This window comes from Boleophthalmus pectinirostris, unplaced genomic scaffold (assembly GCF_026225935.1).
Source record: "Boleophthalmus pectinirostris isolate CB_2022bp ecotype Guang Dong unplaced genomic scaffold, ASM2622593v1 HiC_scaffold_13, whole genome shotgun sequence".
Classification (NCBI taxonomy): Eukaryota; Metazoa; Chordata; class Actinopteri; order Gobiiformes; family Gobiidae; genus Boleophthalmus; species Boleophthalmus pectinirostris.
In genome coordinates, this window is record NW_026571036.1 from 30,930,497 (window position 1) to 30,946,877 (window position 16,381).

General features: G+C 39.7%; 1 protein-coding gene across 1 annotated transcript in view; it reads right to left on the reverse strand.

The window, feature by feature from the left end:
* Positions 1–16,381, reverse strand: part of LOC110168285 (MAM domain-containing glycosylphosphatidylinositol anchor protein 2) — a 488,675-nt gene that overhangs the window by 292,989 nt on the left and 179,305 nt on the right. The window contains 2 exon segments of the mRNA XM_055149295.1: positions 2,358–2,595; positions 3,518–3,609. Of these exon segments, the coding sequence (XP_055005270.1) occupies positions 2,358–2,595; positions 3,518–3,609 (330 nt within the window).

The following is a 16,381-nucleotide window of genomic DNA, read 5'->3' on the forward strand; positions in this document are numbered from 1 at the left end:
CACATACATGATGACAGATCAACTGAAACAGGTATTTAAGCACAAAAGGTTTAATCAAGAAACAATAAACTTCCAAATCATAGTAGAAATGAATAACTTCATTGAGCAACCCACCTATGAAACCATATGAAACTATAGTCTAGATGATCTCATTTTACAAATGCATGACCATCCACACACTGGAGCATTCACTACTTTCATTGAACTGCAGAGTCAATTAGGCGAAACCCGGTGAAACAGCCAGAATTGTCGGCAATAACACATTTAAATAAGCACTTATAGCCTTGGCTATGGCTATAGGCCTATGCCATAGTTTGGTTCAAAAAGATTAACATGACCACATGTTCAGGGTGGAGACGGGTGTGCAGTCTACTGACAGTTAATCCAGCTGCAGAGAACAATCACTCCGATGGCATGGACATCGCACACACACTCAAGTTAGCACTTGCTAACTTTGCCAGACAGGGGTTATTTCTGTTTGTTTGTTTTCCACCATGTCATGGGGTCAGTGTGGGGCGCTGGGCATATATCCTGACAGTACAGAGTCAGTTCAGTTACACATGTTCCCGTCTCTTTGCTGTAATCCTCATCAAATATGACCATGATTGCTGCTGAAGACAGACAGTCATTGTCATTTAACAAAGTAAAGGAAGTAAATAAGGAACCTTTACTAGGTCTCTGCAATGCTAATGCCACACGGTAAGTTTTCTTCTTCTGTTGTTTTGGAGCAGCCTCTACAGTAGGTCTAGTCTACTGTGCCTATCTGGAGTTTTAGAGTCTGTTTACAGCATCTTCTGGCCAAATGAGTTACATGAAATATTGGTTAGGAAACATCTTTATTCAAAATTACTTTTTGATATTTGAATGTATGATGAATATTAGACTATTCAAAAATCGTGCCTCATCCCTGATGAACAGATTTTCAAAACTAGTTTCAAATTCTTACTTTAACTTTACACGGTGCAACTTTTCTTGTTTTCTCCATGGGGACATCATTGCTTTGCCTGGAATGCTGCACAGTAAGATTTTAAACCTATCTATCTCCACGGAGACAAGCGGGTGGAGCATGTTACAAGTCAGATCTGTGAAGAGGTTAGAGCATGCACAGGGACGATTGTTTTATACTATGTAGGTATTATTTAGCAGTATAATCACCTGAAATTGATGAAAAAAGCTAAATAGAAAGGTTTCAATCATACAGAGGAACACCCCAAGCAAAGGAATAACACGGAGTCAAACAGGTGGCGGACCCTCTACCAGAAAAGTTACATAATGCACCTTTAAAACAAATCAAAGTTAACAAATGGATAAAAAACTTCATAAATCACAACAGTCTGTCCAAAACTGACCAATCACAGCACAGTATGAACACTACTCACTCGAGGTTCATTCATTGTTAAGTATTGATCCAGCTGGAGCTCAGCCCGCCTCAGGTAATAGGTCAAACCCTTGTATTATGTAGATATTCAAAATCCATTAAACTATTAGTATGGGAATAAATGGCAATTACATAAAACAGATTATAGCCTGTATTACTGCAACTAACAATCCATAGCAGCCACGTTTCTCCACTCAGTGACTCTCTGCATCTCCACAAATACATGTACTGTAATAATGGACAAGAGCTGTGTATTAGTAATCATTGTAGTGCAGTGGGAGGGGTTGAAGTAGTGATGAAGTATTGACGCCAAGGCTACGAGGCTAACCACAAGAGCAGGTTTCATGACAATCAGTAAGAAGTATTTCCACAAGTGCATACACGTACTGTACACTGCAAAAACGGAACAGCTAAAATGGGCTGAATTCAGAATTTTATGTGATATTTTCAGAGATTTTTGGCATTTTTTACTATTTTATTTGTTTCATTAAAAAGAAAACAGCTTATTTAACATCCAAAACCTAACTCCTAACCCCTTGATTAAGAAATTCCTCTTAATTTCTTCTTTATAAACGGTAAAGTATATGTAACATTCAGGTTAAAGTCATACTTCGGAACATTCCATTCAGAGAGAGTTATTTTGATGTAAGACATGCATTGTATTTAGGGCACATTTTTTGCTAAAAGTTACATACTGAGGCTTTATTTGAGGTGTAATTGTGACACAAAAAGTGATACAAAATGTCTTATTCCAATTAAATTTAGCCTAAAATAAATACATTTTTAAAAAATGGAATCTTCCCAAAACAATTATAATCAGTCTAAACACTCTGAATTCAACCCCATAGTAGACATGCCTTTTTTACAGTGTACTCGACATACTATCTCCAAATGCAGCATGAGCATAGGCTGTATTAGTAACCATAGCGATGTGGGGGTGGGGTTACACGGCGGTGTACTCAGAGGCGCAGAGACTCACCAGTTGTGGAGGAGATGTTGACATCGATGCTGATCTCGGGGATGCCTCCTCCCTTCAGCGCCGCCACACAGGTGTAGGTGCCAAAGTCGGTGAACTTCAGGTCGATGATGTCCAGGTTGGTGGTCCCGGGGGAGATGTCGGGGTCCGTCTGTGTGATGACCATTCGCTCTGAGCTCCGCAGAGCTCGCCCGTTCTTCAGCCAACTGAATGTCAGCTCCTCTGGGGGCGTGGCCTCCACCTGAGAGTCACACCAGGGGGTTAATGAAGAGGAATGCACTGCAAAAAGTTTAAAAACTACTTAAAGAACATATTTACATGATTTGAGAAGACTTGACTTTGCAAGTAAAATTATCTACCAATGGAACAAGACTTTATGTACTGAAAAACTGAAACTATTTGCTCCTAAAATCATTTATTTTTAAAAAGTCATTAATGACCATTGGATTTATACAGCATCTTTCAACACACACAGCACTTCACAGGCATTATTTATTCATGCCACAGTGATGGTAAGCTACTATTGCTGTCCAAAACAAGTATAAGTATAAGAGCACATAGACTAGTGTATGCCCATGGACCACAGTGTTTACACAGATATAAGACCACATGGTAATGCAAAAGAAAGTACTATTATTTAATGTTGAAAATGACATTCTATTGTCTAAAGAAAGAGTGTGTAGTATCACGGTAGAATCAGAATCAATATTAAGTTTGGTTCAGGGTGTTTGGGCTGGAGCCTTTGGGGGTGGAGCCTGCTGGGTCATAACCTGGTGGCCTATGTGGTCTGATTCTTCATGTGGAAGGTGCAGGGGGTTGAGGCCATTCAGTTTTTTGATTGTGTGAACCAGATATGTTGTGCAATGTTCATTTGTGGAATCTGCATCTTTCATTACACTCCATAACCAATATTCTGTAAGTCTGGACAGTGAATCTTTCTGTTTTCATCTTAGACACATGAGTCAAGCTTAAGACATGCCACACAGCTATAAAGGCAAACTGTGGAGTTAAACTGCCACTACATTAAGTATCGAGTCTATTCCTTAGTATCAGAAATTATTTTGTCATTTCAGTATTGTGACAACACTAGTTTGCTGATTAAATGAAAACAGAAAAGTAGAGTGATATTAATTGTGCAATCGTGACATTTAGCGAGCATGTACCTGACAGGAGATCTTCACTTCTCGTCCGATCTGGATGTTGTCATCGTTGTGGTAGGGGTCCGGAGTGATCCAGAATCGGCCTTTCTTCAGCGCTGTGAGAGACAAGGCTTTTTATTAGCACCATCTCAAAGTCTGTGACATTTCCACACTCCTCTGCTCGTCAAACTCATCCAGACAGACTCCATCACACCCACTTTCAATGGATTTATACAGCGGTTTGAACTCACGGGGAGTTCATTCAGAGCCACTGTTACTGGTTTCTCTTTCACAAATGCACTTGTAGTGAGTTTTGAAACTTTTGGAGTTTTTTTTTGACCCCAAGACCCAGCAAACTTTCCAGCTCGTAGTGATTTTTGGAGATGTTTGGATCACTACAGCGGTTCTTTTGACAACAGATGAAAAAGACATTTGCAGCTGATTCAAAACATATCGACTTAAAATCTTCAATTGTGGATCTGAATTTTGACGAGTTTTAAATGTGTTTTACCAGATTTTTAACAGGACTAGTTCATTTTAAAAGGTCCACGGTTGCTTCTCACTTATTTTATGCGTTATGAGCATCCTAATTATTCACAGTGATGAGTTTATCAGTGCTTTTCACAACTCTCAGAGACCAGAGTGTAGTTTTGCAATCACCACCGACAACTAAAATACTAAGCCCACTTCCTGATTATCGAAGAAAACCTCAAGAACTGCTTATACTGTGCATCTGTCCAAAGAAAAGGAGGAGGAGTGGACGGCCTTTAAGTAATGGTTTCATGTCAGTTTAACAACTCCATGTAAAAGGGAAATTCTGACCGTTCCTGACCTTAACCATGACTTCTTTCCCAACTGACCAATCACAGGAGACCGTTCCTCTGCAGCATACTCTCTAACATCAGCCCATCCTTGTTCAACATACAGCACTTTTGATCTAAAAAGGACCAAATTTCAGACACATCTTTGAGTAATTATAAACATAAAATCAAAGGAAAGTTGAAATTCTTATGTTCTTTTTGTTACGTTTTCTGCAAGTCTTATGCTGTTAGCTGACTAAAGAAGATATGTCTCAAGTCTAGGGAACATGGAAAATAAATTCAATAAATAAATCTTAGAACCTTAGAACCTTCAAGGGATGGAACGAGACACAGTTTCCACAAGACGAGACGAGATACGAGATTGGGTCCATGAGAACGAGATACAAGATTTTAACATTTTTCTTAATATATTGTATTTTCCGGACTATAGAGCACACCTGAATATAAGCATCAACTAAATTTAAAACTTGTACATATATAGGCTGCATCTGTAAAGCCGCAGGTGTCCACGTCTTCAAGAATGTTATCAAATTTGGGGCGTCTGCTTTTATCGCCTCCGAAAGCTTTTGTTGTCATTTACACTGAGTCAGTTCGTCTCGCTGCCGTCGCCAAAATCTCACTGTCAACTCACTGATGTCGACCTCACATGCAGCAGCTCTGTTTCCTTCTTCCACAGCCACATCAATCACCGTTAACTTAAAAGCTGCATCATCTGGATTTCTTCGTGGGTTTTCCTTGAGGAGGGTGTGTGTATGAAGCACAAAATAACTGTTCAAAGCACAATCAAACCAGAATCTTCTCCCCACGCTCTACTGCGCCTGTCTCCTGCAGAAAGAACCTCTGTTCTGTCTTTGTCATGTCAGTGTCTTGGAGAATTTCAGCAGATTTCAGACTCTCTCAGGAAAAGGGCTGGTTCTATCAAGGTCTGAGTGGACGTCTGCCTACTGAAATTTGAGACGTTTTTTTCTCGTCATTTAAGCAAACGGACGTACCCCCTCACTAATGTTCATTTAGCATCATAACTTATTTTATCTTTTTTTTTATTTTTATTTAATATAATTGTTTTTAGGTTTTAGGTACATGACATAAACTCATGCATAGATTAGTGCTGTAACTATTTCGATGTTACGGAATAGATGCATCACGATGTTACGGAATAAATGAACATTTTGTATGTGGAGCCATCAAAGTGGGATCCCGTTTGTTAAGAGAGAGATACAGAAGACAAACAGGCTGAGCTCGTACTTTCTTGGTTTTGTGGCTTTACAGCAACATCACGTCTTGGTCATTTTGCAGTGGAAGGTGTTTCTTGGTGAAACACTGGTGCCTTTCGCTTTGGTGCTGACTTTTAAAATTCGTAACCGAGGTTGAGCGAGGGATCTGGGTTTTGCTTTTTTTAAATTTATTTGCATTCAGGCTGCATGTATCTGCTGCGTTGCCAAACCATAGACCGTGAATATGAATGAACAATGCGCCAAACAAAGAATCCGTCCATATATTCGCTGCATCATTTTATTAGTCGCAGGGTTCAAAGTGTGAGAAAAAAGTAGTGGCTTATAGTCTGGAATTTACGGTATATATTTCACGTTTTCCAATTTTGGCCTCACAATTTTTTATTTGATTTCATTGTTTCGTTTCCATTCTAGATGCTTTTTGGAACTGCAAGAAATGTAACTCACCAACACATAACCCTTTTTTATCCAGTCTTGATGTAAACACATGGAAAAAATCTCACAAGATATTTTTTTCTCTTGTGTGCACGATCTTGTGGCAATTTTGTGACTGAATCGTGAACTGGTAACACAAGAACCCCATTCATTTCACAACATGTTTGTCCACACATAAACTAGAGATACAAAACAACAGGATATTTTGTTCTTCGCAAAGGACACTCTATTATCAAAATAATAGCTGCCTTTGCGATTTCATAATTGCACTGACTCAATTGTGATTTTGATTCAATTTAGATACATTGTGCAGTCCTTAGCTGAACCTAGCATGTCTTTTAGAAGTTAGAATAAAGAATAAAGCAGACGCACGCTGTGAAATTAGCCTTTTCCAACAAAACATCTTCCATTTACAATTCAATTTCGTTTGCAAACCCCATTATCAAAGCATAGCCGAAGAAAACACTCAAATCATTCCATTATAATGCATGCTGTTTGTAATGGCTCCTATCTGTGTGCACATTCACTGTTCAATTCATCTTTGCAGCACCACGGAAATCTTTTCAAGCGTCGGTTTCCCAGGTGGAATTATCCGCTCCCACTCGGAAAAGGCAAAAACAAAAGCTGCATGTCACATTTTAAGCACAGGAAATTGAAGACAAGAACCACGGTGACGCCTCCCGACCCGAGGAGAGAGAGACAGCTCCCGAACATCAACGGAAACCAGTTTTGACGCAAGCTACAGACAGATATTACAGTCGTGTCAAAGTGGAGCAAATTCTGACAAAATACCGCGCAATGCTGTTTTAGTTTATTCTGCCAGTGCATATGTTCCTATTTCAGATCTTATCCGTTCCTATACAGTATGGTGGCTGACGGGCTAATGAATTAAAGATGTGCTATGTAACTTTTTGCGTGAATGGCCTGCTACCTGTTTGCCTTCACGAAGATAGTACTTTGACTTTACTTTGATATCACAAAAAGTACATGAGCAGTAATGCAGTCGAAATAACAATACATGTTTTACTCTAAAATTGTTCAGACATAGAAATAGGATTGAGTGCTCAGCAAATTTTCACCTATCCCCTATCTCCACCCACTTCTATACTAATCCGAGTTTATGTAGGGTCAACATGTAGGGTCATATAGGTGGGGTTCAGAAATGTTGTTGAGTTTTTTAAAAATATAAAACGATGCAAATCAAAATCACAAATTTGACCTGATTTATATGCATATATTTGAGCAAACTCTCCAGTACAGATATAATGTATAAGCAGCTCTTGAGGTCAGAATATATCAGCTATTAGTGCTGTAGTCAAGACCCCACTAATCGAGACCAAGACCTGCCCGAGACCACAGGGTCCCGAAACCTAGACAAGACCAAGACCTCTGAGGGTCGAGACTGAGACAAGACCAAGACCACGGCACACCAAGACCAAATTGAGACCATCTTAGTCATTTTCGACATTTATTTGTATTTTACAGTTACTGCATTTTGGCACAAATGTATTAGTGTTTTTATAAATCTATCCCCATTTTATCACTCAAGTGTTAGATCTCGAGGCAAGACCGAGTCCAAGCACCTTCAAAACCAAGACAAGACCGAGTCCAACGGCCTTTAAGACCAAGACAAGACCAAGTCCAATTACCTTCGAGTTCAAGCGTGGTCGAGTCCGAGACAAGACCAAGACCGTAAAAAAATGGTCTCGAGGCTGGTCCAAGACCGCGACCACGGCACATCCAAGACGAAATTGAGACCACTTTAAGTCATAGGACGCATATCTCAGAGCTCCTGCAAAATCCGTAATATTATTTCATAAAACAGCCACTTTTGAACTGAAACGTGTGCAACAGACTGGAGTGACATCAGACGAAGTAGGAGAACGGATGGTGTTTGTGAGTTGATGGCGGAAAAGCTTCAGAAATACAAATTCTGCGCAAGCACTAGCAACCAAGCTAATCTAGCGAGGCCGGGGCCTGTAACGAGGACAACCACGAGGTTAGCTGTGCAGGGCGACGCACGCACGGATACGGACCAACCCTCACCCACCCCGAGTGAAAGTCCAGGTATGACGGCCGAGGACTTAAAAGTGGAGATTTTGGCGTCCCTGAGAACTGACATTAAAGGAGTAATAAGAGAGGAGCTCAAATCAGCGTTAGCAGATGAGCTAAATGTACTCAAGAACGATTTGCAAGGACTTAAAACAGCAGTGGCTAAAGATACAAAAGCTATCCGTGATGACTTGGAGCTCATAAAGACAGACGTGCAAGATGTGAAAGGGGGGTTATCAACATGGTCCGATGAAGTATCATCACTGCAAGATACAGTGACCAACCTCAAGAAGGAGTTGAAGTTTATTCGGGATAAATGCGATGACATGGAGGGCAGAATGAGGCGATGCAATATACGCATAGCAGGAATTGCGGAGGCTAACCCCAGCTCTCCAAAAGCTGTTGCTAGCGCACTGAGAGAGATGTTACAACTCGATCGGGACATGAAAGTGGACCGTTCACATCGTGTGTTTGGGAGTTCAAAAGATCGGGAGAGACCACGGGTGATAATTGCAAAAATGCATTATGATGAGGACGCTGCGGAGATCCTACGGAAAGCCCGCGACAGAGCCCCGCTGTTTTACAATGGTCAGCGCGTGTCGATATTTCCAGACTACACCGCTAGTGTCGCAAAGGCCAGAGCTGCTTTTTCAGAGGTGCGAGGAGCACTACGAGGACGGAGGGACGTACGCTACGGTCTGCTTTTTCCTGCCCGTCTCCGAATTACGTACAAGGATGAGAGTAAGGACTTTTTGGACCATCGGAAGGCCATGGACTATGTCAAGCGCATTCTCCCAGAGGAGCGGCCGGAGCCAGATGACTGAATTCATCCAAGAGCGTATGTAACAACAAAAGCTATGACATTATTGTCAGAAGGCCATAAGGACTGATACGGGTTATTATCAGTATTATATTATTATTACTATATCCTACTTTATCTACAATTTACATTACGTTATTATGCAGGTTATACTTTTGCCAATATTTATCACATGAATATGTGGAAGTAAAGAGCTGTGGTATTTATTTCACTGCAGGAGCCTGGGATATTGCTCTTTTTCTTTTTGTTTCAAATTTGGTTCTACTTTTATCTTTTGTTATTGTCTTGGCTAACCTTTAGGCACAGTCAACTTAAATCTAGACTGCGCACTTCTACTGCTTGTTGAGCAGCCAGGGACGAGTTTCCCCACGTATATTTTGTTATGTCTACTTTAAGTGTTTGTGATCAGTTTAGGTTCAGTGTTTTGGTTTTGATCCCCTTGTTCCCCAGGGATCCTGAGTTTAACGATCAAGCAACTGGGTTATCCTCTTTGGTTCAATTACATCGTTTAATTAACATTATTATCTGTGTTTGCTTTGTCCACTCAGAATGGTTACAATATTTCATCTCAATCTTAATATGGTTTATAAAAGACCAAGCCATTATCAACATCTCCGCTTCCTGTCCTCTCCCCCAATTAGTTGATTCAAATTTAGAATCTAGAGTGTGATGGGCGATTTAAGAATTGTAAGTTATAATGTGAAAGGACTTCATAATCCAATTAAGAAAAAGAAAATATTATGCCAGCTTAAACAACTTAATTGCCATATAGCATTTCTACAAGAAACACATTTATCTGATGCAGAACACGAAAAATTAAAGTCCTGGGCAGATAAGATATATTACTCCTCCCACAGATCTGGACGAAAGAAAGGGGTTTCCATACTTATCCACAGGCAGATCAACTTTACAAAAACCTCAATCCATAAGGACACTGAGGGGAGGTTTCTCCTAGTTAATGGTGTGATAGACGGTGTAGATGTGTCCCTTTTTAATGTTTATGCACCCAATGAAGATGAGCCGGGTTTTATTAGGACTTTGTTCAATACAATTCTACTGCATAGTACAGGGCTATTGCTGATGGGTGGGGATTTTAATTGTGTAATGTCTCAGTTTGCTGATAGACAACCACCCTCCAAGACATCAATGTCTAGAATGAGTAAAGCACTCAAACATCATGCTGCAGAAGCAGGCCTAGTAGATGTATGGAGAAGCAAGTATCCGAGAAGTAGAGATTTCACTTTTTATTCAAACAGACATTTGTCTTATTCAAGAATAGATTATTTTTTTACCCCCAAAATAGATCTGCACAGAATTAAGCATATTGAGATTATGCCGATAACCATTTCTGACCATGCACCCATTTTATTACAATGGGATGTAGGGCACAGGTCAACAATTAAACAGTGGAGGTTAAATACTTCCCTCCTGAATGATACAGATTTTTTGTCCTTTATAACAGCCGAGTTTAAGGAATATCTCAATAACAACTCCACATCAGAAACTAACCCCTTAATCTTATGGGACTGTGCTAAAGCATATATCAGAGGCCGCATTATTTCATTTTCCTCTGCAAGAAAGAAAGAGAAGAAAGCCAAACAGCAGGAATTGGAAGATAAAATTAAAACTCTGGAATATAAACATAAACGCTTTACAACAACCATGATTACAAAAGAGTTAAATGCGGCTCGCAGAGAACTTAATAGTCTATTGTCTGATAAAATTGAAGGAAACCTAAGATTTACAAACCAAAGGTACTATGAGCATGGAAATAGAGCTAGCAAGTTATTAGCATTCAGACTTAGGAAGCAACAATCCTCAAACATAGTCCAGAAAATCAAATCCCAATCAGGTTTTGTCACAAAACCAAATGATATTTCAAAATCATTTGCAGAGTTTTATGAATCACTTTATAAAAATACAGATACATGCTCAAATGAGACAGACCTTGCAAGATACTTGGAGAACATTAATGTAACAGAATTGACAAACTTATCAGCAGAGGGTTTGGATAAACCAATTGAAGAGAATGAAATTAAGCAGGTTATTTCCTCTCTCTTAAAAATAATAAAAGTCCGGGCCCAGATGGCTATGTCAATGAGTTCTATAAGGTTTTTAAGGATTTGCTGACACCCTTGTTGCTGAACGCATATAGGTATGCACTGGATAAACACATTATGGCACCATCATGGACTGAGGCAACTATAATTGTAATTCATAAAGAGGGTAAAGACCCGACGGATTGTCAGTCCTATAGACCTATATCTTTGCTGAATGGTGACCTGCGTATACTAACAGCTGTACTGGCCAGACGTGTTAACAAGATAATATCTCAAATTATACACCCTGACCAGACCGGTTTTATTACAGGACGATATTATGGAGATAATGTTCGGCGCCTATTAAATATAATTTCCCATCTGAAGGATAAAAAACTGGAATCGGTGATCATAACTTTAGACGCCCAAAAAGCATTTGATAGAGTATCATGGCAATATTCTATTACAAGTACTAAAACGATTTAAATTTGGTCCAAATTTTATTAAATGGGTGCAGACTCTCTATACATCCCCACAAGCAGCAGTTAGGGTTAATGGGTGTAGATCAGAGAGATTCACATTAGAACGTGGTTGTCGGCAGGGCTGCTCTCTCTCTCCCCTATTGTTTGCCATCAGTATTGAACCACTTGCCCAGCTTATTAGAGATGACCAGAATATGAAAGGAATTATAATAAATGGAGAAAAGCATAAAATATCATTGTATGCTGATGATGTTCTGCTGTATCTCACTGAACCTACTTCAACAATTCCATATTTAAAACAGCTCATTAATCAGTATGGATATTATTCTGGATATAAGGTGAACATGGATAAAACAGAAAGCATTGATGTAAATAATGTTGTCCCTGACAATGTTAAACTTCAAAGTGGATTTAGATGGCCCAAGGATGGTATCAAATATCTTGGTATTAATATCCCGCCTTCTTTAAGTGATTTATATAAAGTAAATTACAGTAAAATTATAAGGAATATTAGCAATGATTTAGAGCGATGGACCTCTCTCCCGCTCTCTTTATTGGGTAGAGTTGAAAGTATACGTATGAATGTTCTGCCACGACTTCTTTATTTATTCCAGATGATACCTGTGGAGATCCCTAAACAAACATTCAATCACCTTAACAAATTAATATCAGCATTTATATGGCAAAAGAAGCGTCCTAGAATTAGACTTAAAACCTTACAGCTGGCCAAAGCCGATGGTGGTCTTAAGCTTCCCAACTTTAAATTGTATTACTGGGCAGCCCAGATGAAGCCATTGATGGTGTGGATCAAAAATGATGCAGTAACTCGCTGGCTTAACATAGAAGACAGTATGTGTACAGATTCTTTGCGAAATCTGCCCTTTCTAGATACCCCTATAAAAGAAATGTCTGTTTGGACAAAAAATACTCTAAATGTTTGGAATAAAATACGATCCATGTTTAGGCTGTCTAAGATGCTTTCACCATTAACTAATATTGGGTCTATTAAAACATTTGTACCCAACAGATTAGATGTAGGATTTAGAAAATGGTCAGATTATAATTTAACACACCTATACCAGTTGATTAAGGACAATAAGATTAAAACATTTCAACAGTTGAAGTCAGAATTTGGCATTCCCAACACTGATTTCTTTAGGTATTTACAATTAAGATCATTTTTGACATCTCATAAAGATTGGGAAAAACTTTTGTGCCCTGCTCCTATAGAGCAGTTCCTTGTAAAACAATTAAATAATGAAGATAAGAAAATTATCAGTAATCTATATCATATTTTATTGAATATGTGTAATAATAATACTCAATATATACGAGAGAGATGGGAAGCGGAGATGATAATAGATATATCGGTAGATTACCTGGGAACAGATATGTACAGAATCACATCTTGTTACAAATTCAGCCATCTGGCGAGAATTCAAGTGGAAAGTTGTTACCAGATTTTTCAGAACTCCAGAAATAACTGCTAAAATGGGTCCAATACATTCCGGCTCATGCTGGAGAAACTGTGGTGTGGTCAGTGCTAACCACACACATATATTTTGGCATTGTCCTAAACTGGATTTGTTTTGGAGGGAAGTTTTTGATGCCCTTAAAGTCATTTTTAATCGATGTGTCCCATCTACCCCAGTAGTAGCATTATTAGGAGCATTACCTGCAAGTATTGGCACACGAGATGAAAAATACCTTTTAAACATTTTACTTACTGCAGCCTTAAAATGTATAACCATTAGATGGCTCAAACCAGATCCTCCCTCTTATAACATATGGATTCAGAAAGTATGGGATATATACCAAATGGAGCAGATAACATATTCTTTAAGGATTCAAAAAAACATTTTTATTAAGCGCTGGAAACCTGTTTTACCTTTGCTAATACAGTAGAAACGACATGGGGCTTCTTTTTTTTTTTTTTTTTCTTTTTATAACTGTCTCTGATACATAAAGAGTGGATGTTTATGTTTAATTATGTCATTATTACCCGGTTGCTTGCTTGTTTCTTGTTTCTTTTTTTTGTAACAAACCTATATTGTTTTAAAAAAAAAAAAAATTGAAATGTTTTCATTGATTTTAAATAATTGTATTATTGCTGAAAAAGAAAATAAAAATTTAAGTTCAAAAAAAAAAAAAAAAACTGTTCTTATTTACTTTCTCTTTTCTCCTCTCTCGTGAATCATACTCAGAATCTCACAAAGTTTTCCTCACATGGTGCTAATGTACCAGTGTGTCACGTGGAGTCGAAGTCTTTTCCTCTACGCTATCAGCCCCAAAACTGCACATTTCCAAACTCAGTCACGGCAAACTGGGCGCATCCTCCTGACAGTCTGAGAAATCTTTTGTTTTTGTCAAATCGTCCGCGGAAAGTGGGACCCTTCTCCTCCTCTCTTCCCTCCAATTCTCCTCTCCTTCCTCCACTTTTCCTCTTCTCCCGCCGCACGTCACTTCATCAGGGAGAGGATGGGGATGCGAGGGGCTGGGTGACAGGTGACAGGTGATAAACAGTGGGATTAACGGCTCCGTGCTTCTTAAAAACCCACTCACTCTTTTGGCTCCTCTCTCTGTGAAATACTGACTACAAGAGGCTTTCAACATGCTAAGTTGGGTGAGGGGAGATTTGACGACAGTGGTGGAGCAGCAGGAGAAAATAGACCGTGGAGAGCCTGTGTTGACAATACTGCACAATACTGCCTAGTTTTACACACATTTTGCAAGATTTAATGGCGCGCTGTGTAACTTTCCGGGTGGAGAGTCCATCCGTGGAGATGCTGTCTGGAATGTTCCACAGTATGGCATTAGACTTATCGTAGTGGCTTCCTAAACCAACTTTAAATTCGCTCAGAAAGATCAGAATGGTTCCTGGGGTCGTGGCTTTTTGAATCTCGCTTTGAAGGGTTTTGTACACAGATCCGCCGGGGTCCAGAATGTGTTTTGGATATTTATTAACAGACAAACAGCTATCACAGCCCTGCAAAAACTGACTTTCAACCAAACTGAGTCACAGGTAAGTGCTCGCTTTTACACTCTTCCACATGCCCACGTGAGTCCTGCCTCCTCTACACCGAAGCAACACACCCACACCTTCAACCAGACACACACTGCACCAGTCCCGTCTCCTACACTTAGGCTTCGTTCAGACTGCAGCCTCAAGTGACCCAAATCTGATTTTTTCACCCCTATGCGACCTGTATCTGAGCTTTTAATGATGATACAGATCAGATTTTTTTCAAATGCGACCCAGGCCACTTGGATATGTGGTAAAACTGATACATATTCGATATTTTGACATGTGACTTCAGTCTGAACGGCGAGGTCACATTCATCTCACCTACACGTCAGGCTCGGAGTCTAGTCAATGAAGGGAAAGTGAGGTCAGCAAGTTTATTAATATTTGGGGGGGATCAAATTGGAAGGGTCTTATGGGAACCGGGCGGTGTTTGAAATGGAATGTCCAATGTCAACAAAAAATAAAGAGCCTGTGAGCCAAATACAAGGAGGCTAAAGACTCAAACAAACAAAGCGGCTGTGGACGTGTAACCTGTCCATTTTACGAAGAACTGGACCGTATTTTGGGAGACAATCCCGGCGATTAAAGTACTTCTGTAAACACTGAGCATGCTCGCTGAGTGTGACATCATTGTGTCCTTCAATATGCATGCGGGACACTTTTGGAGCCTTTAAAGTTCACACTGGAGATCACATACAAATCACATTTAATTGGAAATGTGAATGACCTCACAAATTCTGAATTGAGTATTAAGCTCTGCAGTTTGAACGTAGCCTTATTTATCTCTACAGAGACCGCAGATGACCGCACAGGACCAGGTTACATTTACCTGTCTAGCCAGAACCACATGCTTTGATAAAACTTTACAAAGACGAGTGGATCAGGAGATGTATCCTGTCTCCGTGATTTCAGAGGGCGTGATTGACATTGGCGGATTAACCAATCAGAGAGACCAGGACTAGACTAGGACTAGACCAGAACAAGGTCAGAACTCAACCAGGACACAACCAGGACTCGACCAGAACTAAACCAACTCCTACAGCAGTGTACGCAGACACTGGGGCAGACAGTTGCTCAAATACATGCGGATAAATCAGGTCAAATTTGTGATTTTCATTTGCATGATTTTATATTTTTTAAAAAGGCTACACAACATTTCTGAACCCCACCTGCAAGACTCTATTTTTATTTTTTTTTATAAACTGAAGTTAGTATAGAAGTGGGCGGAGATAGGATATAAGTGAAAATGTTCTGAGCACTCAATCCTATTTCAGTGTCTGAATCATTTTAGACTAGACCAGGACTAGACCAGAACTCGACCAGGACTAGACCAGAACTCGACCAGGACTCAACCAGGACTCGACCGAAACTAAACCAATTTATATACCAGTGTACTGTACGCAGACACTGGCAGCGAGGAGTGTTAAGCGTCTTGCCCAATGACAGTGTTCATCTGTGGGAGCTGGAATCACAACCGCCAACATGTGAACCACTCTCCCAATGACAGATGTAGGATTCCAACCACCAATCTTCAGATCAGTGGACAGACTTTCTACCATCTGAGCTCCTGTCACCCCTTTATGATTGTAAGTTGTAAAGCGGGATATTAAAGGAACCATGACTAACTCTCAAACTCCTGTCGTTTTTCCAGTAGCTCTGAGTCTATCTTGGAGATGAAATGGCTTCATTATTGTCCATTACTGTACATTACACAAACATAATGTCTGATTGTGTGACTTCCATTTTTGGAGTTGGTCCCTGAATGCAGCAGCAGTCTGGATAATGAGGTTTGAGGACACTTCAATTGCGTCCAATCTAATATGTTTTCATTTTAGTAGCAGTAATAAAACTATTTGTAAAAAGCTATTTGGACAACTTAGAGGAATTGCCAGACGCAGACTAAAAACACGTCTCGTTTCAAAGTTTACTCTCCCAAAAATCAATAAAGCTTTAAACATTTGTGCGACATTGTTTTAAAGTGG